Raw genomic sequence first — 27,512 nt, 5'->3', positions numbered from 1 at the left:
AAATATGCTTTTATAGAGGGGTTGCTATAGGGATACTTGAGGGGAGAGCTTCTGGGGAGCTGGAAGTTCCCTTGGTGAAAGCTGTGTTTAATTTAGATACTGATTGAATTAGGACAATTCCTAAAAGCCACCAGAAAAGGTGGAATATGATAAAAACAACCTTCAGGACTCCTGGTGCGATAAAAGGTACTTTTTCTTGTTGTTGTCTTTGTGTATGTGTGTGTGTGTGTGTGTGTGCGCGCGCACACACACACTCTTTCTTCTAATAATATTTCAGTCTGAATCCTTGGTAGAGAATATTGGGGTTATGTAAAGTAGATTTTAAAGCAACTCTAAATTAAGCATTTTTTTTTCTTCCTATCTTATCTGAACCTGAAAATCAAAGAAGTAAAATGAATACACTGACTTATGCTCATGATTTTGGAAAACCTAAAACCATTATTTATAGTGAAAGTCTGAACTGTGCAAATTTTCTAGGGATACAAAGATATAAGCCAAATTTTAAAATAGAAATGTAGATGATTTATAGGTAAGTATTTTTATGCTTCTTGAAAGTTAAGACATCAGTGTCATAAGTGCCATTTATGACAGAGCTAAATACTTTCTCAAATTCATGAGCAAAAGTTATTCTTGAAGCCTTAATTTCAGGTCAAAAATTTGTCATAGTCTGTTATGACTTAATTTTTTTTAAGTTCCAGTTATTGTGTTTAAATTCTAAGTTTTAAAGTCCCTGGCATTTCATGTTTTTTTGTGAACCTAATGGAGTTTTTTCATCTTATTTTTAATTTTATTATTTTCAGACTTTTTATAAAATATAAGGATGACTCAAAATTTCACTTCCTTTCCGTAGTATATAGATTCTCAAGGATGATAACCAAATATGCACCCAATTTTGCTTCTGGGCTCCCAACAACTGTTCCTAAGTGGTGACCCTCAAAAACATACTTAGATAGCTGAGCCATTTAACTTACTAGGAAACAAATGTAGATACAATGGCAAGTCTTATGCTAATACTTGGCTACATGAAATATACTAATTAATTGCTGTTGATATGTGCTTTGGTGATTTCCAAACTTTTATATAAAATGTACCAGGAGGTTTTATAGCTGATTGAAACTTGTGATCTGGTGCTTGGTTATATACAAAAACACCAAAATCTTAGACTTTATATACATGTATCAAAATATACATTTCCTGTATTTATATCTTTACATTGCTAATAAATAACTTTTATTTAGTTCTGATTGCTCTGAGTTTCCTTGAAATAGTTCAGTTGAAATAGTAAACTTATTTAAATTTACACTAATTTAAAATACTGGATGGTGGGGTGGAAAAAGTGAACAGAAACCTCTTCTACTTTCCCCAAGGATATAATTAAAATAACCATATCAGAAAATTGCAATAGCTTCTTTTTAAATTGGGAGAGTCTTTATTCTGCTTATTACCTCTTCCTGCGATTTCTTGTCGGGTTCCCTCCTTACCTCCCTTCCCATCTGTGAGTATATGGAAGTCAAGTCTTTCTCTTTTCTAGATGTTTTAGACTCATTTGCCTTCAGGTGATTTGAGATGTGGCTGGTTTAAGGAAATCTAGAGTAATGAATCTGGGGGAAACTAAGAAATGTTAAGTCACACCTAAAAAACATTCAAATTAAAATGTTTTCTTACAATGTTGCTGGTGAAAGAAAGCCCATTTTCGGCCCAGATTCTTGCCCACATGCCACAATTTGGCAACTCCTGGTTGCTCAGACGGTAAAGCGTCTGCCTATAATGCGGGAGACCCAGGCTTGATCCCTGGGTTGGGACGATCCCCTGGAGAAGGAAATGGCAGCCCACTCCAGTATTCTTGCCTGGAAAATCCCATGGACTGAGGAGCCTGGGGGCTACAGTCCATGGGGTCGCAAAGAGTCGGACACAACTGAGCGACTTCACTTTCACTTTCAAACTTACAGTGTGTTACTTTCCGGAGTACAGATATATATATATATATATATATATATATATATATATATATATTCTTTTTCAGATTCTTTTCCCCTATAGTTTATTATAAAATATTGATTATATTTCCCTGTGCTATACAGTAGGTCCTTTTTGGTCATCTTTATATAGTAGTCTATATATTTTAATCCCAAACTACTAATTTATCCCCCCACCCCCACTTTTCCCCTTTGGTAACCATAAGTTTGCTTTCTACGTCTGTGAGTCTTTCTATTTTGTATATAAGTTCATTTGTATCACTTATTTTTTTAGATTCCACATATAAGTGATGCCATATGCCACTTGTCTTTATCTGGCTTACTTCACTGAGTGTGACGGGGAATCTTTAGGTTCATCCCTGCTGCTCCAAATGGCATTATTTCATTCTTCTTTATGGCTGAATAATATTCCATTATATGTATGTACCACATCTTCTTTACCTACTCACCTGGCTCCTGGTCAGTGCTGGGTTTAAGAGCTGTGAGAGAGACATTATCTGTGGAAGAAGGAATCAGACAGGATGGACAGTGATACAGAGCCAGACTCAGGGCGGGACTAGTTGTTGGAGTTGTCTGGTCGGAGAAGTAGAAAAGGTACCTAGGCAGGCAGGCAGACTTAGAGGGGAGAAAGGCGGAACCAGCCTTGATTGGTTGGCTAGAGAAACCATTTGGATCGCTGAGCAACCATTCAAACTGTTAGAAAAACAGACATCTGAGATGGTTTGGAGACCTCCATTGTAACTGGCTGTCTCATGAGAGGTGCGGCCGTTTCCCTGTCTTTGCGTGGTTCTCATTGTTGCCACACTTCTAATTCAGTCCTTAGAAAGGTTCAACAGTGGGACTTGGAAATACTGTTCATTTAGAGACAAATGGAGAAAGCAGCCTCTCATAGCGGTAAAGGGTTTGACTCTGGTGTCAAACGGATATGAAAGCAAATGTTCCCTCCCTCTGTATTCAGCGTGTCTGCCACGGAACACAACTGCAGCGGATCGGGAGACTTAGTTGCTAACAGTGTAGCTGACATATTAATAGCACAAGCTGTCAGGAGCAACCTGGGCACTGTTCTTCAGTTCTGGGGCCCTGATTCCCCCAGCTGCCCAGAGTGCTACCCGTGGAAGGCTCACTCCCCAGGCAGGATGTGTCTAGTCCCAGGGATTTGCCCCATCTGAGCTGTGCCCCTGTGCAGGGCAGCTCATACCCAGCCAGCGGGTACAGGGTCACTGCCCTTGCCTCCATGTAGGGCATCCCTAAAGGACTACCTCAGCTCTGCATCTCAGGTCAGCATCCCTCTCTGCCCAATCCTGCTTCCCCCATGCCTTAAAAGTGTTGTTTTTGAGAGCACATCCCCCAGAGCACCTCCTACTGACAAAAGTCCTTCTAGAGTCTGTTTTCCCTGTTATCCTGACCCTGACAAATGATCATATTGCAGCAGATACAAATATACAAATGGGGAAGGGAAATGATTTGTAGGATCAGGATCTTTTCCAGTGAGCTGGCTCTTCCCATCAAGTGGCCAAGGTATTGGAGTTTCAGCTTCAGCATTAGTCCTTCCAATGAACATTCAGTACTGATTTCCTTCAGGATTGACTGGTGTGATCTCCTTGCAGCCCAAGGGACTCTCAAGAGTCTTCTCTAGCACCACAGTTCGAAAGCATCAATTCTTCCACTCTCAGCCTTCTTTATGGTCCATCTCTCACATGCGTACATGATTACTGGAAAAATCATAGCTTGCTATAAAAATAAACTTGAACATGTAAGGTTGGACTGACACCCAGAACCCACTTGTGACACTCACCAGCTGCTGTCTCATGTAGACGCCCCTGATTCTGGCAGGGTGGTCACAGGTTCTGTGATGGGGAATCTTCCTTTATGGTGAAGGTCACTGGTATCACCCTGGTCCAGAAGCAACAGACAGTCCCAGCACCATCTGGTGTTCTGTGTGTGACTGAACACTGAACGCATGTCTTCCCAGGGTCTCATGGAACGTTATGTGGGAGTTGAATTTCTAGCATCTGCCCCTCAAACTCTGCACTTTGATCCTCTTTTTCAATTTTACTCTTTTTAGCTCCTATTTTCAATCATTTCATCTCCTTTTCAAGTTTAGAAATTTTCACGTTAAAATTGTAGCTCTGCACAGCTTCTTAAGAAGATGTGCAGTAGAAAGTAGAAGATAAATGCAGTTGTGTCAAATGTTTGTGTCTGTGCTTGGATTGAAAATAAGAGAAAAGGAAAATTTAGATGACAGGGTGAGAAGAGAAAATAAAATTAGTAGTGTTTAAAATAAAAGTCCCAAAGTATGTGATTGTAACCCTAAACCTGTTTAAAATTAAGGGTAATGATTTAATGGAAAACAAACAGCAGACTTTAAAGGCACTATCTTGGAGAAAAGTCATATATATTTGGAAGAGCAATATGTTTTTTAAAAGCCTAGACTAAATATTAGATGTAAAATATGTGAACACTTCGGTCAACTGCTATATCCTACTCAGAATTAAACACTGTGGTTTTTTTTTTTTTTTTTGAAACAGTAGTACAATTTAATGTTGAAATAAAGTGTTTGTCTGAAGATAATACTTCAGGACATTTTTCAATATTCGCTTTTCTTCGACTGTGCTGGTGTTGCTAAGCGCTCACAACAGGATGAGATTTCAAAGTTATGGCAACGTTTTTGCAAAACCAGGAGACAGGCCCCCTTTTACAATGGGGAGTTCATCCAGGGCCAACTTGAAGGTCTTTTCACAGTTCCTGTGCTAATTGGAAATAAGGCTTCATCATGATCACTTGTCCTTACATTGCTTTATCACTTTCCCTTATATGTCACTTATCAGGAAACTTCTTAGATATCAAAGCAGAATTTTTCCATTAGTTGAAAACTGTAAGGAACGTCAGTTCCTTTAATTTTTTCCACATTCATGTTGCCTTTAATTTCCTTCACTGTCGTCTTTCTTTATCCACTCGCATATTCCATGCCCCTGTTCTTACATGTACTTCCTTTTGAATCTTGTCCTCCTTACTGGACCATAAGGGACTGCAGCCACATCCATCCTCTCTGATTGCACCCATAGTTGGTCAGAGGTGGATGCTGGTACACAAGAGGGGCATACTGACATTTATTAAATAATGAACCAAACAATCAGTGAAGGGATTGCGATTAGGAGTCAGTCTTCCTAAACTCTGGCCATGCTTCTACAACTTTCTTGCCCATGTTCTAGTTTCTAGATTTCTGGCATATTTCTTAACCCCACCATGGTTCAATGCCTTATTTCCATCTGAACTAGTGATACCTCCTCTGTCTGTGTGGCCAGGCTACTTGTGTGAATTTAAATGAGAAGTATACATGAAAACAAGAGTAAATTCAAGTTGTAAAAATAGAAGGTATTTTTATTAATTTGCCATGTGATTATCTTCTTTTGCAATGTTTACTCCCACAAACAGAGGAAGAAAAATGGTAGAGAAAGGCACCAGATTTCTGCCAGAACTATTCACATTTATTGTCTTTGTTTAGAACTAGAAGATATTGAAGGAAGCCCCAGTATGAGTGGCCATATGAGCTCTGTTGCTTTCAATCTCTTATTATATCTATTGCTTATGTTCTTAAATATTATTACTCCTCTGTAGGATACATCTCTATCATTGTACAGTCCTTTGTGCAGAAGTCTAGGCTTTGTTGTTTTCAAATTCAGAATCTTTGGAGCTTGGAAATATAATATGATAGGCATGCTACTCGATGTGTATCATCCCCAATTAGGGACTGTGACTGCACTTTGTAATCAGAGACATTAATATTTATGCAAAGAAAAGTATGAATTTTAACATTAAGTAGGATAAAGAATTGGAAGGACTGATGCTGAAGCTGAAACTCCAATACTTTGGCCACCTCAAGTGAAGAGTTGACTCATTGGAGAAGACCCTGATGCTGGGAGGGATTAGGGGCAGGAGGAGAAGGAGATGACAGAGGATGAGATGGCTGGATGGCATCACCGACTCGATGGACATGAGTTTGAGTAAACTCCGGGAGTTGGTGATGGACAGGGAGGCCTGGCGTGCTGCGATTCATGAGGTCGCAAAGAGTCGGACACGACTGAGCTACTGAACTGAACTGAACTGAGGATAAAGAAAGATTATAAACAGCCTTTCTTGATGGTTTTTTCTCCCCCACCAAATGATTTTTTACTAAAATTATCTGAAACGGAGGCCTCTTTAAGGGTTCAAAGCTGATGTATCTGTTACCTTTTCTCCATCACACCCCCATACATACCTAATTAAAATTCCTCGTGGTAAGAATGCATTTCCTTTCCCCATTGCTTGTCCTTAGAGACTAACCCACTGCCTGGGCTACTGCCTGGCATACTGTCTGATCTGGGGGTCCTTAGAAAACTTATTTAACTGCCTCTCAAACAAATATATGAAAATTCTCTAAATACTTAAATGTTTTTCTAATTGCTGACTGACATATGCTATGCTTTTCCTTGCCTGACAGTGATAAAATTAAAATGTTATAATGAATGTTTCAGACTATATTTTTAACTAACAAAAACCAACTGAAGCTAAAAAATTACCTTGTTTTGTGTTGTTTTGTACATCTCTGAAAAAAAACTTAAAAAGGTTTAGAAAAGTTAAATAAATCAAACACAATATCAGGATATATACACACCCACTCCCCATCACGCATGACCAGATTTTCCAGATTTGAATGACAGTACCTCAGACATAGTAGGTTATTGTATTCATATTGGAAAAATCATGTAATCCTTTTAGCAAATATGCTAGACTTACTGCATTCTGTCATTTCTTAAATATATCTCAGGGTTAATTTTTGTCTAAATAAATGTACAAACTGTTGGAATAACCCAATATGATTGTGACTTTTGGGTGTAGTTAATTGCACAATAATAATTCAATTGAAACCAATATAAAATTTTCAAATGTTCATACCACTTCATACACATAAATGCAAAGGACACAGCTCAGGCCAGTGATTCTCAACTGGGGTGATTTTTCCCCAGTAGACTTTTGACAATGTGAAGATGTTTTTTTATTGTCACAACTTGTTGGGTGGGGGGAGAGAGGCGTGCTCTTGGCAACTAATGAGTAGAGCCAAAGGGCGCTGTTAAACATCCTCTAATTCACGGGACAGCCTCTCAGAACAAGTAATTATCCTGCCCCAACTGTCAATAGGGTAGAAGCTGAGGAATTTCTCATTTGGGAATCAAGATAATTATATTTTTATCATCCCTTGTGCCTTAGATTTAAACTGAGATGATACTAAATTTTGCAAATATAACTTTAATAAAACTGGGCTCTTTTAATCTAGTCATTGCTTTTACATATATATGATATACAGCTCCACTTCCAGAAATCTTCAGAGCAGTTTATCTTTACTAACCTGTGCTCGAAAAAAATTGAAGCAGTGATTAGAGCACTCAGTATAAGCAAAAATCCTTAAAAATTCCCTGTACTCATCTTTTCCCTCAATCTCATTCTTTCATTAGCTCTCTTCTTCTCTCCTTCTCTGTCCCCTTTTGTCTATGCTGAACATGTGCAGGGTAACTTTGGATGCCCTTGTTCCTTGCCTTTTCTCTCCATGGCTCATCTGATCAGAAAACCAAAGACCCAGCAGATGGAGCCAATCAAGCAAGCCTAGACTCTTTTTATTGCAGAAGACAAAAGGGTCTTCTGGAAGGGTGTGTGTGTGTGTGTGTGTGTGTGTGTGTGTGTGTGTGTGTGTGTATCTGTCACACAAGTAAATGCTTTTGCTGTGTTACAAACCACTCCAAAACTTTGTGGCTTGAACAGTCATAATTCATCATTTCTCATGATCTGTGGGTTGGCTGGTTAGTTTATAGTTTAAAAATGAATGGTTTTCTGAGGAGCGCATACATGAGACAGTGTGCCAGGCAGTGGGTTACTTTCTAGGGGCACAATGATGGGGGAAGCGCTTTCTTCCCAGGGTGGATTTGTAAGCAGGTCTGTGTGGGGGTGTGGGAAGGGGGAGTTAACAGATGTATCAGCTCTGAAGCCTTAGATGGGTCTCAGTTTGCTGGTTTCACCGGGCCTGTGTTCATCTACAGGGTTGGCCAAACTAGAAGGTCAAAGATGGCTTCTCCCCATGTCTGGCAGTTGGTTCTGGCTATTGGATAGGGCATTTCAATTCTTCTCCACCTGGACTCTCATCCTCCCGTGTAGACCACTTGCTTTGCTTGGTGACTTTAGGACAGAGATACAAGACAGCTAAAATAGAAACTGTAAGACTTCTTAAGCCCTAGAATCAGATGATATAAAGTCATTTATGCTGCATTATTGATCAAAGTCAATACAATGCAAGATCGGATTCAAGGAGAGAGGAAATCAATTCTACCCTTGAAGGGAGGAAGGACAAAGTCACATTGCAAAAGAGGATGTATTTTGGAATTGGAGGCGTTTGTGTCCATAATTTAAAACCTGTGCTCCGGTCACTATGATTTATATTTTTTCTACATCAGAATGCACTCATCCCCTCTCAGGAAATCAAAAATATCATCCAATTATGTCAGCAAGCTCCCACTCCAGTGTTGTGTGATCTTCATCAGGTCCAGACACAGGTGAGGCTCCTCAGGTGCAATTCCCCTCAATCCCTGGGCCTGGAAACTAAAAAGAGAGGTTACTGCTTCCCATCCATCCAACATGCAGTCTTGAGACAGGGAGTGAGCATGGCAACAGATGCTTCTGTTCAGAAAAGGAAAGAACAGAAAGGAGACGGCAATCATGCTCTGAAGTTATCCCGAAATCCAGCCAGGCACAGGTGGCCCATCCCTTTCATTCAAGAACAAGGTCATTCCCTGTCTTTTTGATAAGAAGTGGCTCATGTTTGTGGCTGACAGTCTTCTTAGCTTCTTCTTTGCCATATAAATTTGTGGTTCCAAAATCTTCTCTTCATTTTGAATTATCTGATCCCTTTAGTTCCAACGGGTGGCATTTTTGCTTAACAGACTTGTTGGCTTTCTCTAAATCTGCTTGGAGTTTATCCCATGCCCTCCAAACCCAAAGTCTGAATTAAACTTTGCCTCACAGGTGAGGCTGCAGTTGGCAGTGCCCTTAAGTTTCTCAGAAGCTGGTTTGTCTGGTTGGGATCATCAACCAAGCACTGCCTTAAATCTTTCTGAGTTCTTTACAATGGTCTTACAGTCACATTCTTGATTTACTGTTATCCTGAAGCTATTTTTTGCTTTGCAAATCTTTTTCCATGAGAGACTGACAGTGACAGAACAACAATTTTTTCCACTGCACCATATCAAAGGCTTTCTATGTTTCCTCTAAATTCTGTTTGCAACCTTAATAGTTTCTTCTTTGGTTCATCTCCCTTTCTTCTAGGACCTTATCAGTTCAGTTCAGTCACTCAGTCATGTCTAACTCTTTGCAACCCCAGGACCTTATAATGTGCAGTTTAAAAAAGCCAGTTGACAGCTTTCTACAGGAAAATCCCCCTAGCCAGTTGCAAAAGTTCAAGTTACTTCCAATGACAGAATGTATAATACAGAAAATATGTGTAATTCTCCTTCCTGTCCCGGTTGGCAGTTTCCTCACTGTTCTTTCAGCCTCTTTGTGACCTTCAGCCTCCTTCCCCACCTCATCCCACAGCCAAGGCCACATGTTTTAGATTTCTATTAAAGCAGCACTGACCCCCAGTAGCAATATCTGTTTCAAATAGCCTTTGCTAAACCACCGTCAGGACTTAGAGAGTTAATGCAATAATACATATGGTTTCCGCTGGTCCCGTGGGTGGGCTAGGCGTTTCCTCCGTTAACTGTGCCTGGGAACATTCGCTTGGCTCCATTCAGCAGGAGGATCTGCAGGGCTGGCAAGTCCCCTTGCTCACGTGTTTGGCAGTTGGTTCTTCCTGTCACCCTGGGTGCCTTAGGTCTCTTCCAAGTGACTTTGTTCCTCTAGGACGCTGTCCCAGCTTCCTGGTGTGGTGGCCTCAGGACAGAGTTCATAGTGAGCCACGATGGATCCTCAAGACCGTTTAAAACCCCGCCTCTAAAGTTGGATAAAATCACTTCAGCCATGTTATTGATCAAAGCAAGCCTCAAGGCCCAGCCCAGACTCTCTTGTTGTTGTTCAGTTGCTGAGTAGTGTCTGACTCTTTTGTGACCCCATGGACTGTAGCCCACCAGGCTTCTCTGTCCATGGGATTTCCCAGGCAAGAATACTGGAGTTGGGTTGCCATTTCCTTCTCCAGGGGATCTTCCTGACCCAGGGATCAGTCCCACATCTCCTCATTGGCAGGCGGGTTCTTTACCACTAAGCCACCAGGGAAGCCCAGCCCAGACTCGCTCGGGGTGGGGGGAGCTGTCTCTCTATCCTGATAGGAGGAATAGCAAAACCACGTAGCAAAGGGTGTGCTGATCGGAATGGCAGGAATTTGTGGACATATTTTGTAATCAGCTATAGCCTGGTCCTGTAGTTTTTTTCATGTATAAGGAAGTGAAAGTGAAGTGAAAGTCGCTCAGTCATGTCCAACTCTTTGCGACCCCATGGACTATACAGTCCATGAAATTCTCCAGGTCAGAATACTGGAGTGTATAGCTGTTCCCTTCTCCAGTGGATCTTCCTGGCCCAGGAATTGAACCAGGGTCTTCTGTACTGCAGGTGGGTTCTTTACCAGCTGAGCTACCAGGGAATCCCCTTTTCATGTAGATGTTTAATTTAAAATCTAAACATTGGGTAATTATAAACTGTTTCATTCCATTGAAATATTCAGTATACCTTAGACCCTACCCATATATTATATAACAAAACTAGTGATGATTTTAGTAACTATAAATCAACAATTTGGATCATGTAATTTTGATCCCAAAACAACTAAAATTTTAATTTAGATCATTGAATTGAGGCTTTTATTAAATGAATAATGGTTATGTTGTCATCATATCTTTTTGTTTTTTCCTTTGTAGCCACATTTGATTGTGTTGAGAAATCCAACCTGCTTATTTCTACTTATAAATTGCTTTCCAACTTTTTTGAGGTGAATACATCTGCATCAGAAATGATGAAAAAACTTTATTAGTTGCAATTAGGAACAATATTATTTTAAATATTTGGTTTGTTTTAAATTAACATATTAAAAAATTAAAAAAAAATAAGTTAACATATTTACTCTTAGGAGACTTAGACATCATTGTCATTAAAGCCTCCAAAGAGTATAATTAGAGTCTGCAACAACTAAAAAAGTTAATCATAACTTATTACAAACTGTGAATGTTTTAATATGTGATACCCTAATGTTTTTGTCAAAGATGGCAGTGTCAGACTTAACAACTGTATCTATTTAAACAGTCTTTCTTCTTGGTATTTCTGTATTAAAGATAACATTGATTAAGGATGGATATACCTAGAAATCCAGTATTTTGATTTTTATGATTGTTCATAACTCTGATAAAAATGTGCATGTTTATGTGCATACCCATGAATGCAATGCTGTATATCTCATAAATAAATTCTTATGGACAAATTTGTTAAATATATTGAAATATGCTAATTTCAATTACTGTTAGCATTTTAAAAGATACCATCTGTTAAGAGGATATTGGCATTTATGTTAATTTTTTTAAAATTTAGTAATGCTAGTTAACAGCTGCTGATGGTTGGGTTCTGTGTCACAATTTTACATAACATATGTATATAGAATAAATTTATTAACATGGCAAAATGAAAATACAGTTAACATACTTCTAGGCAGCAAATTTTTCGTGATTGATTGCAAAGTCTCTCAATGGCCCAGGTTGCCTTTTCCTGTGGTCTCTGGGCTTCCAGGTGCGTGTGTAAGTCACTTAGGACAAACCACGGTTGTGAGAAATCAGCCAGTCTTTGTTACCATGACTCATCAGGAAAAAAGCTATTGACTATAGTCAGGTGACAGTTTCTGAATCGTCAGATGTAATCACCTTTGCTGCATTGGGCCCCATGTCTGCACGTGTCACGATCTTGCCCTGAAACAGCAGGGTACTGAGGAAATATATAGATGGGGCCAAGAAATACAGAAATTGAATATTAGAGCTAGCTCTCTTTATTTTTCCCTCATTTTTTAAAGAGGGATATTGCCGTGGGATTTGGGGATTATCACACATGACAACATTACCCAGGGCCGTGTGCAGCCAGCAGCTTTCCTAGGTAGACATCTAACTCCTGAGGTCTGTAGGACCAACTCTTACCGAAACAGAGGCAGTGATGGAAGCCGCAGGGTTGAAGGACCTAGAAAATTTTCATAACTAGTTTTGTGGGTTTTTTTTTTTTTTTATTCTCACAGTGTGGCCTTTAGAAAGGAATCAAGTTCAGGCTCTAGGAGAGGGGATTTTGAGCTGCATCTGCCCAGTAACACTCACCTGGATCAAAACGGTCTTGAATCAGAGCCCGTTGCATGTTCCTATTGGTGGGCTCCCACCTCCTAATCTGGCTTCTCGTCTCGTCTCTCCTCTGTGCTGATGCTGCTATTCCATCCAGATATTTCAGGATGCATTTGTAGTGGGCATGAATTCTCATAATCTTCCCTCTCAAACCTGCTACTTTTTTCTTCCCTCCTTCCTCCCTTCCCTCCCTCCCTTCTTTTTTCTCCTTATTTCAGAAACTTGTGGCATCTGAAACTTGGCACTGCCACTGAGTGACCTTGGTGAAAATGCTTAACCTCTGTGAACTTTGGTTTCCTTTCTTTTTGATTTTTGGTCATGCCAGCGGCTTGCAGACCTCTGCTCCCTGTCGTGGAAGTGCGGATTTTTAAACACTGGACCACCAGGGAATTCCCCCAGTTTTCTTATTTGGAAAATGGACTTAAAGTAGTTCCTTCTTGTAAATTTGTTGTAAGAATTCAATGAGTTAATAAATATTTATTACACAAGACATAATAATTAATCAATTTAAATGTAATGTGATCTATAAATAGATAGGGAAACAATTGCCTGATACATAGGGAGACTTGACCATTATTATTATTTGGGTTTGTTTCTGGTAGGTGCTTAAAAGTTAAAAGTGCATGTTTAATGTGATTACAAATAGTGGTTTCTTTAAATTTTATGAATATATCCAGATTTTCTCTCAATTTAAAGACTTTGCTATGTCTTTTCTTCATGCATTCAGTAGGATTTATATGTCACATTTGTGGGCACTGGGAACAAAGTTACTGTCCTCAGGCGTTTATATTCTACCAGGCAGTCTAGGATTCTGACCTGAAGCCCAGGAGAGGTTAGCTCCAGAGATGAAATCTACCTCTCTAGAGCTTGTATTTAGACTTCAGCCAGAAGGTTGTTTTGTTTGTTTGTTTTTTAGTTTAGAAAGTTGAAATTACATTTCTTTGAGCATCACCTTTCAAAGGTGAGGAATTGAAGTGATATCTTTTTCGTCTGTGATCCTTATAATGATCAGTTTATATAGCAAACAGCTGACACTCAATAGATGTTGGTGTAGAGAGTAGAATTCACCTTTTTCTTGAAAGTGGTTATGCCATTTCAATCATTTAAAAACTATTTTATCTATTTTATTTAGCATTTTGGGCTGCGTCAGGTCTTAGCTGCAGCATCCTTCATTGCAGCGCAAGGCCTCCAGAGCATGTGGACTCTGTGATTGAGGTGCGTGGGTTCAGCTGCCACTGGCACGGGAGATCCTAGTTCCCCAAGCAGGAAATGAACCCATGCCCCCTATATTGGAAGGCAGATTCCCAACCAATGGGAACCAGGCAGACTTCCACCAGGGCAGTCCCCTGGCCTTCATCTCTTTATATCTCTTAAATAAAGCCTTCTTGAAGTAGACCTGTTTTTCTTTGTATATTGGGCTTCCCTGGTGGCTCAGAGGGTAAAGCATCTGCCTGCAGTGTGGGAGATGCGGGTTTGATCCTTGGGTCGGGAAGATCCCCTCGAGAAGGAAATGGCAACCCACTCCAGTATTCTTGCCCAGAGAATCCCATGGATGGAGGAGCCTGGTAGCAGTTTAAAACAATGTTCATTTATTATCTCCAGATTCTTGTGGGTCAGGAGTCCATGCAGATGGCCGTGCCCTCTGCTCATGGTCTCATGAGTCCACAGTCAGGGTGCTAGCTGGACTACACTCTCGTCTGGAGCCTGAATGAGGAAGAATCCATTTTCACACTCATCCAGAATTCATTTCCTTGTGTGTGATGGAGCTTCTTCCAGGCTCTTGGCTGGAGGCTGCCCCCTTACCCACTACTTCCTGACGCAGCCTGCAGTTCTCTGCTCCAGGACCCTCTCCAGGAATTGGTCACATCTTGGCTATTTGGCTATTTAAGCCAAAAGGAGAATCTCTCACTCCAGTCAGCTCAGAAGGAGTCTGACATGAAGTAACACGTTCATGGGTGTGGCATGTCATCGCCTTTGCTGTCTTCTGTTGAGCAGAAGCAATTCACAGGTTCTGGCTGCAGCTGTCCACACAAAGGTTGTGGACTCTTGGACGTGGAGGGTTTTGGAGGTTACCCTATAGTATGTTCACCACACTCCCCAGGGGGATGAAGTCCCCATAATGCTTCTATCTTGTTGCATTACTGTACCCTCCACTACATACTTCCCCTTTCTTATTTCTCTCCATCTCTAAATATTCACCTTTATTATAATTTTTTTTTCTATTTTGACTTGCCTACCTTTTTCTTCCAGTTTTATTGAGATATAATTGACATGAAGTGCCATATGACTTTAAGATGTAGAGCATAATGAGTTGACTTACATACACCATGAAATGATTATACAGTAAGTTTAGTGAATATCCCTCATGTCATATAGATACAAAGTTAAAGAAATAGAAAAAAAAAAGGTTTTCCTTGTGATGAGAACTCTTAGGATTTGTGGTCTTTAAACCACTTTCAAATATAACATCTAGCAGTGTTAATTGTATTGATCATGTTGTATATTACTGTAGTGCATTGTTCTTTGCATTGCAGCAACAATAAAGTACTTAATTTATCTTTTAATTGGAAGTCCCACCTTTTGACCACCTTCATCCAATTCCCCTCCCCCCATTTCTGCTAACCACAAATCTGATTTGTTTTTCTATGACTGTTTGTTTTTGAAGTATAATTGAAATGTATAAATACTATGCTAGTTTCTGTTACACAACACAGTGATTCACTATTTCCATACGTTTCAAAGTGATCACCATGATAAGTCTAGTTACCAACTGTCACCATACAAAGATATTACATAGTAATTAACTATATTCCTCACCCTGTACATTTCATGCCTGTGACTCATTTATTTTGCAACTGAAAGTTTGTACCTCTTAATCTCACTCTCCTATTTCTTTCCTCCCCTCAGTGCCTCCAAGCAACCACCTGTTTGTTCTCTGTATCTATGATTTTTTTTATTTTTAGATTTCACATATAAATAAATCATACAGTATTTATCTTTTTCTTTCTCACTTATTTCATTTAGCATAATACCCTCTAGATCCATCCATGTTGTTGCAAATGGCAAGATTTCATTCTTTTTAATGGCTGGCTAATATTCCACTTTATAAATATGGATTTACACCACATCATGTTCTTTGTTTTTTATCCATTTGTCTGTTGATGGGCACTTAGCTTGTTTCCATATCTTGGGTATTGTAAATGATGCCACAGTAAATATAGGGGTGCATATATATATTTTCTAAATAGTGTTTTCATTTTCTAAATATCCAGGAGCAGAATTGCCAGATTGTTTGGTAGTTCCGTTTTTAAATTCTTTGAGGAATCTCTATACTGTTTTCCATAGTGGCTGCACTAATTTATATTCCTTCCAATAGTGCATAGGGTTTTGTTTTCTCTTCATCCTTGTTATTTTCTCCAACACTTGTTATTTCTTGCTTTTTTGTAATAATAGGTGTGAGATAATATCTCGTTGTGGTTTGATTTGCATTTCCCTGATAATTAGTGATGTTGAGCATCTTGTCACATACCTGTTGGCCATGTGTATGTCTTCTTTGGAAAAATATCTATTCAGATCCTCTGCCCACTTTTCAGCTGGATTTTTTTTTTTTGATGTTGCGTGATATGAGTTCTTTGTATATTTTGGATATTAACATCTTATGAGATACATCATTTGCAAATATCTTCTCCCATTCTGTAGGCAGCCTTTTTGTTTTGTTGATAGTTTCCTTCACTGTGCAAAACTCTTCAGTTTGATACAGTCCCATTTGTTTGCTTTTGCTTTTGTTTCCCTTGCCTGAGGATGAATATTAAAAATTTGTTACTAAGACCAGTGCCAAAGAGCATACTGCCTATGTTGTCTTCTGGGTATTTACCTTTCGAGTCATTGTGGTAGAGACCATGTCCTGTTTATCTGTCTGCATCCCATAGAAGTTAGTTGGTCTCTGTGAACTTAAAAAAAAAAAACACAACAGCTTATTGAGTTTAATTATTCAATGAGTTTTCAGTAACTGAATGAAAATAAACATATGGTTAAAATATTGCAAATTTTGAAGCAGTTGCTGATGATTTTTTTAAAAAAATAGTCAAATTGGTTAATATATTTGGAGCTTTATTGATTTTTCCTTCAAGATAATAATTGACAAGATGACTTACAAGATAAAATAATCTATCTATATTATTATAGATAATTAGGGCTTCCCTGGTAGCTCAGTTGGTAAAGAATCTGCCTTATATATAGCATATATATTATATATAATAATCATTTCTAGAATTGTGTGACTATGAATTTTTTCATGATACAACTTCCTGACTTGTTATCTAACCAGATAATTCTTTTTCTTCTAGATGAGCAAGAGATAGTACAAAAACGTACTTTCACAAAATGGATCAACTCTCATCTGGCCAAGGTAAAGAAAACTCCCCAGAGTTCTATGTTTATTTAGTTTGAGCCAATAAATCATTAAATTCACAGTATAAAATAACACTACCACGGTCATTGTCACTATAACTAGTCAGTGTTGGCAGTCCTGTGAATTTAATTGTCACCTAAGTGTGGCATTTGCTAACCTTGCCTTTAGATAATCAACAGATAACCAGAGTAAAGAGTGGTTACTTCATGTCAATTCCATGAATCCTGATGGAATATTTCACCCACTTCTTTCTTCTGTACTAACCTGTGTGCCATACCAGAAGGAGAATTCATGTTAGATTTTTGTTTGTATTTGTTTCTATTTGGAACAGAAAGAAACAATGAATGGTCTACCCTGAGCAAAGAATTTTATCTGAAGAGATTGTGATGGTGTCTAGACTCCCCTCTCAAGTGCTTTTATAGAAAAGTAACTATGGGATCAAGACACTACAAAGACTAGTCATTCTGAGATTATGCATACTGATGCTGGGTGGTGTCAGCAGATTATGTATTCATTCATTGTAATTATTTTGAACATAAATATTAATGGAAAACAAATTCCCAGGTAGGTACATTGCAATAAAATTAATCCCTTATAATGCTGATGAACAAATGTGTGAACCAGAAAACACTGCATTTGTAAAAATAATGTTGATGATACAATGATTTTCTATATTCGGTTAGAGGATCTTTGCTGAAGTGCTGCCTGTAGTGTTCAAGGTATAATCCTATTAATATGAGCCATTTTTGACTGGGACTTCCCCCAAAGCTTCTTTCATCATTCAGAAGCAAACAAAGCGCAACAACTAATTTCAGTGGTATGGTATGCATTTACTGCTTACTGTGTGTCTATGCTAGACTTTGGAGACAGGAAGGGAGATAGTAAGACACTTTCCCAGGCCTTGGGAAGCTCACAGTCCAGCAAAAACTGGAGCCTAGCATAACGTGTCTAGATACAGGATTCAATAGGATTGTCTTTTCTGGGATCTCTCTCCAAAACCTCTTGGTAAGATGGGAATTCTCTGGCCCAGTGGCTGCACCCAGAACCTCCCTCTGACAAGGCACTGAAGAACTTTGGGGCCCATTTTCTCAGGCTTAGGAGGGTGCCATCTCTCCATGGCCACTACTTACACTAGAGAATGGTCATCTTCCACGAAATTCTTGCTTTTCCAAAATAAAAATAGAGTTATTGTTTTTTCATATTGTGAAGTGATTATGTGCTAGTTGTAAATCATTTTGATAATAATTCTTTTAGAAAAACGTAATGAAAGTAAGTGAAAATGTCAGTCATTCAGTCATGTTTAACTCTTTGCGACCCCATGGACTATAGCCTGTCAGGCTCTTCTGTCCATGGAATTCTCAAGGCAAGAATACTGGAATGGGTAGCTATTCCCTTCTCCAGGGGATCTTCCCAACCCAGGGATTGAACCCAAGTCTCTGGCACTGCCGATGAACTCTTTACCATCTGAGCAACCAGGGAAGCCCAATGAAAGTAAAAATCACCTTAAATCCCACAATCCTGATGCAACCATTGCTGAAGTATTGATCACTATTTCCCTTCACATGGACATGCACAACTGCATGTAAATACTTCTAGAGGATACGGTTCTGTATGTCTGACTTCACTCAGCACATCCTCCCATGTCAATAGATACAGAGTCATAGAAACATTTTAATGGCTGGATAATATTTTTTATTATAAATATAATAAAATTGTTTATAATTATAAATTACTATAATAGTTGCCTATTAATGATCACTTAGGTTGTTTCCAATTGGTTAATATTATATAAAATACCACAGTGAAAGTCCTTGGTCATATATATATCTGTACACTTTGTGATTTTTTTCTTCTTAGAATAAATTTCTAGAAGTAGATGGATAGTCCACAAGTATACACATTTGTGGGCTTCCCTGGTAGCTCAGCTGGTGAAGAATCTGCCTGCCATACAGGAGACCCTGGTTCGATTCCTGGGTTGGGAAGATCCTCTGGAGAAGGAATGGGCTACCCACTCCAGTATTCATGGGCATCCTTCGTGGCTCAGATGATAAATAATCTGCCTGTAATGTGACAGAACTGGATTCTGTACCTGAGTTGGGAAGATCCTCTGGAGGAGGGCATGGCAACTCACTCCAATATTCTTCTTACCTGGAGAATCTCCATGGACAGAAGAGCCTGGAGGGCCACAGTCCATGGTATTGCAAAGAATCTGACATGACTGAGTACAGCACAGCACACCCACATTTATAATTTTAATAAGTAACCAAGAACTTATGAGAACTTCCTCATGCTATTGATAATCTTTAAGATTAGCAGTATTTTTAAATCTGAGTGGTGAAAAAGTTTTTAATTATTTTCATATTTATTTTTTAGTGGAGTTGAATATCTTTGTGGGAGATTTTACAGCAGAATTCCTGGGATACACTTGTTTACATACTGAATTCTTAAAAAGAAGTTAAAATTAGAATGTGTGCCTTGGCACACAGGATACAAAGGGCCTTTGTGGAGAGATTGTAGGCCGGGAGCTCATTTTCCACTTTACTTTTATCACCATTTTTTCATTGTTTCAAATTGCTTTGCATATTTTTGTGCTAAATGGGTATCGGAATACTGGTATGTATCCTTTTCTGTTCTTTTTCTTAGTCCTGCTAGGAGACCTCGCTCTTGCTATTTCCTGTCTAAATGTCTAAGTTCTACCTTTACTGTTTAGTGCAAACCTGTCTCATTCGTGAAGTCATTTCTGACCACATGTGAAACAGTGAGTCAGGCCCCAGCAAAGGCTCCAGAATATAAGTAGTTTCCCTGGCAACCACCCCCCAGTGCCATCCCCGTGTCTTCTCTGCTATTCCTGCCTCTGGTTTGGTAGACTCTGAAATCTCAGCATTCCTCCAGAACCTGCAGCAGGTGAAGAAGCTCAGAGCATCTTAAGTGATTTCATACTATTTCATATCTCACCTTCCCAACAACGCTGTGAAATCTAATTATGCTAATTATTGGAATTCACAGTGGAATATTACTTAGCCATAAAAAGAAACACATTTAGGTCATTGGTAGAGGGGTGGATGGGCCTAGAGTATGCAGGTCATACAGAGTAAGTCAGAAAGAGAAAAACAAATATTATATGTTAATGCATGTATGTGGAATCTAGAAAAATGGTACGGATGAGCCCATTTGCAGGGCAGGAATAGACACGCAGACATAGAAAACAGACGTGTGGACACAGGGACGGGGGAGAGGGGTGGGGGGAAGTGGGAGGTTGGGATTGACCTATATACACTGTCACATGTAAACAAATATCTGTGGGAAGCTGCTATATAGCACTGGGAGCTCAACTCGGTGCTCCATGGTGACCTAGACGGATGGCATGAGGGTGAGGTGGGAGGGAGGTTTAAGAAGGAGGCGATATATGTATCCATATAGCTGGTACACTGTTGTACAGCCGAAGCTAACACAACGTTGTAAAGCAACTTACTCACCTTTAAGAAAGAAATCATAATAGCTCTGAGCACAATACCAAGCATCATTTGCTTAATAAAACGGCCGCAGCAAAGAGTCTTCATGTTTCCTTACTTTATGAGACTAGTAAAGACATCAATCACATGAGGGAAAACAGTGATTAATTTCTGGCACCGTGCTAGGTGCTCAATCCAGGTTATTTTGTAGTGAACTTTGTCATACACCTGGTCGCTGGTGCTGCTGAGGTTTTAATGCAGGTGTAAGCCTGAAGTCCACTTGGTTTCCCTACCTTACACCGTTTTATGTTGATGGTATCATTTTGAAAGACCCAGAACAACTACTACGTCCACAGCTGCTCCATTAGAACCTCACTGCCATAGAGATTTTGTTGTTGTTGCTTTCTCCTCTGTACTTGTTATTTTTTGTTTTCCTGTCTCTTGACAACTGAAACAGTGATGCCGATACTTGTTATCCAGAACTTATCTATACTGACATCATGGTATCTTGCCAAAACCACAACTTCTTTGGAAAATATTTTCCTTTTTCTGATTCACTCATAGTTGGAAAACATTTTGAAAATCAGATCTGACCCCATGACCCTGCTTTGACACTTGAGAGTTTTAGGAGAGCTACAGAGTGGATGTTTGGGTCTGTGACTGTCTTGACAGCTGATCCCATGATTCCTTGTTCACCCCTCTGTCTTGTCCCCACCCTCTGCTCGCCTTTGTTCCTGAGTTTCCTCCTATCTGAGTTTCCTATTCCAGCCTTGTTTCTGGCTCATTCTCCCTCCCACCCTGCTTCCACTCCTGTGTCACCTCCTTCTCTCCCACCCTATCACACCTTCCATCGCACCTCCACCCAACTCCCTTCCATCTGTATCTGAATCCCCCATCCCTGCTTCATCCCTATTTCCATCTCTATTTCTTTCTGTATCCCTTCTCTGTAAAAAAACAAAAAAACAACAACAAAAAAAAAACCACATGCAACCTATACATCCTAGGCTTCACAGTATGGCTGAAATCACATTTACGTATCCACCCAAATTTAAATGGAAGCACACACTTCCCTCCCCAGTGCGATGTGCTCACTTGCTTCTGAGACTAATGCCTTTCTTGCATCCTGCATTAGAAGCAGGGATCAGGTTCATATCTTTGATCTGGACATTGTAGGGCTTCCCTGGTGGTTCAGCTGGTAAAGAATCCGCCTGCAATGCGGGAGACCTGGGTTCGATCCCTGGGTTGGGAAGAGCCCCTGGAGAAGGGAAAGGCTACCAACTCCACTATTCTGGCCTGGAGAACTCGGACTATACAGTCCATGGGGTCCCAAAGAGTTGGACACGACTGAGCGGCTTGCACTTTCGCTTTCTGGACATTGTGTCACCTTTCCTGCTGTCTGTGAGAAGGCTTGCTCCCAGAGCCAGAGTGTGTCCATCACTCCAGGTGTGGACAACATGCCCCTGTACAGACACACAGACACACACACATTTTAGTTACTTGGGTTCCGCAGAAGTGTGTATCATGCCTAGAGTCTTACTAAGTCTCTTGTAAAAGCAATTTCTTAAATTTTTGGTCCTCAGCTCCTACTTACCTTCCCCCCCCCCCCCCGCCCCCCGCCGCCTTATTTTATTTTTTAAAATTGGGGTATAATTGCTTTACAGTGTTGTGCTAATTTCTGCTATACAACGAAGTGAATCAACCATATGCTCACATAGACCCTCCTCCCTTTGGGTCTCCTCGTCCATTCCTCACACCCCATCCATCTGGGTCACAGAGCACTGAGCCGGTCTCCCTTTGCTATACGGCAGGTTCCCATAGCTATCTGTTTTGCCTTTTAATGACACACAGATATTTTCCCTAGCCTCTGGTTTTCAGTCAGAGAGCAGGCCCCAAACCATACTTAGAATAAAAATGTTTCTCATTAGAGAAGGAACCACAGAGAGGCAATTTGATCTGCCTTAGGGTCTTAACCTCTAGAGATTCAGGAGCCAACTTTTCTTTTTCCTTCTTGCTTATGAAATACCAAAGGCCAGTGGTTTGTCCTGCTCCAAACGGAGCCCTCATTGCTGTCAGCCTTGAAACGACCTGGTATTTTGTAATTTGTTGGGTCAGATTGAGTTTGGTTTGGTGTACTGTTTGTGTTCCCTTACTTTGTCCAGTAAATACGCAGCCAGCTTAGACCTGGTATTAGTCAGCTGTGGCCATAGACTATGTGGCTTAAACCAGGCAAATTTATTTCTTGAAATTCTGGAGACTGGGAAGTTCAAGATCAGTGTGTTGACTGATTCAGTTCCCAGTTCTCCAAAAATGAGAAAGGAAAAAGGTACTAAATTGGCAGGAAAAAGAGAAGTTTCAACTTTTTTCTAGAATGCAAGTTGTAAATATTTTGCAGGATCTCTATTGCCTGAGAGATTTTATATAAGTCATGAGGATTTTTGTGGATTTAAACTAGGATGATAAACCATCTCACCCTAAATTCTGTGATAATGTCTTACTACTATACTGCCTTATTTATTTATTTATTTATTTTTACTTTAAAGTGAATTTTATTTTTTATTTTTTTTCAATATTTTTTCCCAATTATTTTTATTAGTTGGAAGCTAATTACAGTATTGTAGTGGTTAAATTCATGGCTGATTCATGTCAATGTATGGCAAAACCCACTATAGTACCTTCTTTAAAAGGCAAAGTTTTATAGTTTGTTTAAGCAAACTAAACAAAAATAAATAAAGCTTCTATTTTAAAGAACAATTTACAAGACTTCTTATTTAGAAAGAAAGCTTTGTATATCAATTATATTTCACTAAATTGGAAGAAAACGATTGTATCTGTTTTCTCAAAATCTTTTTTGGAAATTGACCTTTTCCAAAAACAGGTGGTGATGGGTTTAAAAGCTGCAATGTTGAATTGAGGAGCAAGAAAATTTCCTCTTCTGTCCTATGGTCATTTAGTCTTGGCTGTACTGAGAGATGTTTAAAAGATGCTTCATGGACATGCATTTGGGGAGGCTTTTTATTTCAGTTTTGTTCTAGGCTGCTTTTCTCAGTTGCAAATAAGTAAAGTAATTACTGCTAATTAAATAAAAGAATAAACTCTTTCATGCATGACATTTTATTCAATTGTAACAATTCTTTATAAATATTTTGACAAGAGTATGAAGTGATAGGGTGCAAATGAGAGAGCAGTCTGTTTTCAAAAAACATGCTTTTCTCAAAACAAGTTTTATTAAAAGTAAGAAAAAAACCTGAGAATTTTCTGTAGATTGTTCAAACTTGTGGATACTATTATCAGTTTTTTTTTAAATATTCGCTGTTTTCGAATTGAACACTCTATGCTTCTGTAATTATGCTAAACATTGCAAATCACAAATTGTCGATACAGTGTGATATAACATTAGCAAATGTTAGTGAATTCTGTTTATTTCATATGCCTGGTAGTTCCTTTCCAGGAAGGGAGTTTCATATTTAAATGTGGACCCTATAATTTTCTTTCTTTTTTTAAGAAGAAACCTGACTCTTTCTGTTCTGTCTTCTCTGTCAGTGAAAGAAGGTAGGGTATTTGTTTTTTAATTAGCCCAATATCAATCCATGTGATAGTTTTTCAAAGTTAGATCCTGATTCAGTGCTAGCTATCACCACTCATTGCTAAATATCTTTCTAAATTCCAGGGCCGCTGTTCATTGAACTCTTATCCATGTGCCAATTACTGTGCCTTAGCTACTTTATCTTTTATTTAAATCTCACAACAACAATCAAATATAAGTATTATTTTCACCATGTTGTAGATTGTGAACCCGAAACTTAGAGTTAATTAAGAAGCTCAAGGTCATATAACAAGTAGGTGGAAAACTAGATTTCAGTCCCAGGACTACAAAGTTTGGGCACTAACCACTGTGTTTATGCCCATGCTTCATTTGATGAACTAGTCATGCAGCAAATACTTTTCAAGCACCTCTTATGTGCTAGGGATTGTGGGTACTATGGTGAACAAAAACAGCTTAGTCCATGCTATCATGGAACGGACAGTGTAGCAGAAGAGATAGCAATTACAGATGTGTGTGTGTGTGTGTGTGTGCGAGATTCCACAAGTGGAGAAGTAGAGGGTGTTAGGGAGCACTGGGCAATTGCATCAACCACTCAAGTAACCCGATGGAGGGCCTTAGGTTTTCAGAGGAAGAAACATCTGGAACCTGAGAAATGTCTCGATATTGGCTAGGTAAAGGAGCTAATGTTTTCAAAAGTTGAAGGGTAAGAAAGAGCTTGGTACAGCAAAGGAAATGGAGGAAGCTCAGAATATCTGAAAATACAGGTTCCAGAAATGGGATGGCGACAGAGAGAACTGAGACTCAGTTGAAGGTCAGCCGTTAAACAGGTTCAGATGTCGTGTTATGGTCACTGGGACACATTAAAGAATCTTAGGGAAAAGAAATGGTCACTCTGGGCTAAACCCCTCTCTCAATCTCCTTCTCTCTGTCTTTCTCCTTCCCTCCATCCTTTCTTCTCCCTCTCATCTCTCTGTCCCGCCCCCTCTCTCATTTCCCCACACCCTCTCACATAAATTAAGAGCAGGAACAGCTGAAAGTGGAGTTGGAATGAACTTGCAGTAAGTCAGATGAGAGGTGAGGATGCTCTGACCTGAAATAGTGCTGGGGGAATGGAGAAAAGTGGATAGATTGAAAAATTTTATCAAAGGGCAGATTTGATATAACTGAGTCATTCCTGGGAAGACTGGGGGAGAAGGAGTCAAGAATTACTTCTAAATTTCTATCTTGAACAAATGATTAGGATCATTCACAAAGACAGAGGATATAAGAGACTTTGGGGGAAAGCTAATGGGTTCAACTACAGATGGAGAAATTAACTTGGTAGAGATGGACCCATTTGAAATGGCAATTTGGAAGTCATTAGCCATCACTGGGAGTGACCAAGTCATGGCAGAAACCCAACTCTAGCAATTTGATGAGTAAATGAGAGGGAAAGATGCTAGGATTTGAGTGTGTATTACATGTTCAAGAGTATTAGCTAAAGTAGAACATAGGATCTGGTAAGAGCTGTTTCAATAAAGAGTGGTCCTAAGTGTGTATTTATGGAAGGGAAGGCTCAAGAACTGGTAGAGTGGGATAGGCTGATAAAGAAAGAAGACAAGATTATTTTAAGACACAAGTCTCCTGAGGAGGCAAAGTGGGGAGAAAATCCAGAGCACAGATAGAGGGTGGATATTTCCACAGAGATGAAGAATACTTCCACCAAAGTCGCCATCTCTAAGGCCAGAGTGGTCATGGGAAGGAGGGTGTGGATGTGCCCAAGTTTGAGATGGGGGAGAGAGGAACACAGAGTGGGGTGGACTGGAATTTGAGGGGATTCCCAGCTGAAGACGGCATGCAGGTGTTTTAGATCTAACACAAGAGTCTACCTTTCTGAGCAGACGAATTTATGAAAAACATTTTTTAAACTGACAGTTAAAATGTGCTATACAGAGTGAAGTAAGTCAGAAAAAGAAAAACAGATATCGTATATTAACACATGTATATGGAAGCTAGAAAAACTGTATTGATGAACCTATTGGCAGGGTGGGAATAGAGACACAGAGGCAGAGAACAGACTATGGATACAGCGGGGGAAGGAGAGGATGGGAAGAACTGAGAGAATAGCACTGAAGCATATATGTTACCATATACATATACATTACATTACATATACATATACAGTATTGTGTATAATGGGAAGTTGCCGTATAGCACAGGGAACTCAACTTGGTGCTCTGTGACAACCTAGAAGGGTGGAATGGGGTAGGGGGTAGGGGGAGGTTTAAGAGGGAGGGGGCGTATGTAAATTTATGGTTGATTCATGTTAATAGATGGCAGAAGCCAGCACAATATTGTAAAGCAGTTATCCTCCAATTAAAAATAAATTTAAAAAAAAGAACTAAAGAAACGTGTTCTTTCACATTTTAAAATGTATCTATCGTGGTGAATTTCTAAATTTTAAGCAAAATTCAAAGGCTATTGTACAGTGTCATGCTGTCCCCCAAAGATACCAGTTTAAAGATGTGTTTTCCAAAAATTTCTCCCCCAAAGTTTTACTTTTAATTAGAAACAGATAGTATAAAAAATCATCTTAAAATTAACATTGGCTACACTCTGTTATCAAATGGTTATAGTTTCACTTTTCTGTAAATTTGTCAAATGGAATAGAATGTTATATCTGTATTTAACTACCTTGGATTCATTCTTTATGATACATGGCTTTGAAATAAATATATGGTTTGACACTGAGTCCTTTGGGAAAAAAGATAGGTCTGAAATAGCCATTGTTTAGTGTTTCTATAAAAGGAGCATCTCTTTCAGTATGCAATAAACAACCCACTCCACATCTGCCAGCCTTAGATCTAAGGGGCTGTGAAGAATAGGAACTGAATACTGTAAGTACCGACTCTCGGATGACCTCAGTCACGAGCATCTCCTCACTTTTTAGATGAGCTGGAAAAAAAAGCACCATTAACATTGTTTACATTCTGTGTGAGTTTGCCATAACAAAGTGCAACATACCAGGTACCTTCAAATGAGAAATTTATTATCTCACCATCCTCAAGGCTAGGCAGCCATGCCACCCTCGGAGACTCTGGGCAGAATTCTTTGACTCTTCCTCACCTCAGGCGGTGGCCTGGAGTACATGGGATTCCTTAGTTTGCAGCTGCATTAGTCCAATCTATGCCCCTGTGCCTGTGTGAGACTATGTCCAAATTTCCCCTTTATATAAGGACATTGGTCACATTGGATTAGGACCGCCGCCCCTCCCCCCCGCCCAGCCATGACCTCATTTTTTTCTTGATCACTTCTCTAAAGACCCCACTTCCAAATAAGACCACATCCCAAGGTACCTGGGGTTTAGATTTCCATGTATCATGGAGCAAGCACACTGTTCAACCCATAATAGGTTCTATTAAGAGCACATCTTAACACCAAGTCAAACACATAGACTCCTTTAAAAGGAACACTTTTGACACTCCATGCTTTTTAATAATCCTGTGGATTATTAGTAATGACTAGTAATGACTTTGATCGACATCCTCACAGACATAAAACATCACTTTGGTGGCTGCTTTTGTTCTTCTTCAGTTGTCTTTCCACCACTGGTATTAAAAAATAACATGGAAATGTTCAAAATTGAAATTTGATCCTTCGGTTTCTTGTACTCACTTTGTTGGGACTATTAATGAACTAAGATGAGATTAAAGAGGCAAAGAGGAAAAAGTAAATGTAATAATACACCCCAGAAACAATTCTTTAGTT

General features: G+C 39.4%; 1 protein-coding gene across 1 annotated transcript in view; it reads left to right on the top strand.

Moving 5' to 3' along the window:
* The window catches only part of SYNE1 (spectrin repeat containing nuclear envelope protein 1), a 466,580-nt gene that overhangs the window by 61,713 nt on the left and 377,355 nt on the right, over positions 1-27,512 (top strand). Inside the window, exon 2 of the mRNA XM_061130284.1 lies at positions 16,705-16,766. Coding sequence (XP_060986267.1) covers positions 16,705-16,766 — 62 coding nt within the window. The remainder of the gene's footprint in view (positions 1-16,704; positions 16,767-27,512) is intronic.

Source organism: Dama dama, chromosome 26 (genome assembly GCF_033118175.1).
Source record: "Dama dama isolate Ldn47 chromosome 26, ASM3311817v1, whole genome shotgun sequence".
Lineage (NCBI taxonomy): Eukaryota > Metazoa > Chordata > Mammalia > Artiodactyla > Cervidae > Dama > Dama dama.
Note: the sequence above shows the minus strand (reverse complement) of the source record. Positions and strands in the feature narration are given on the sequence as shown.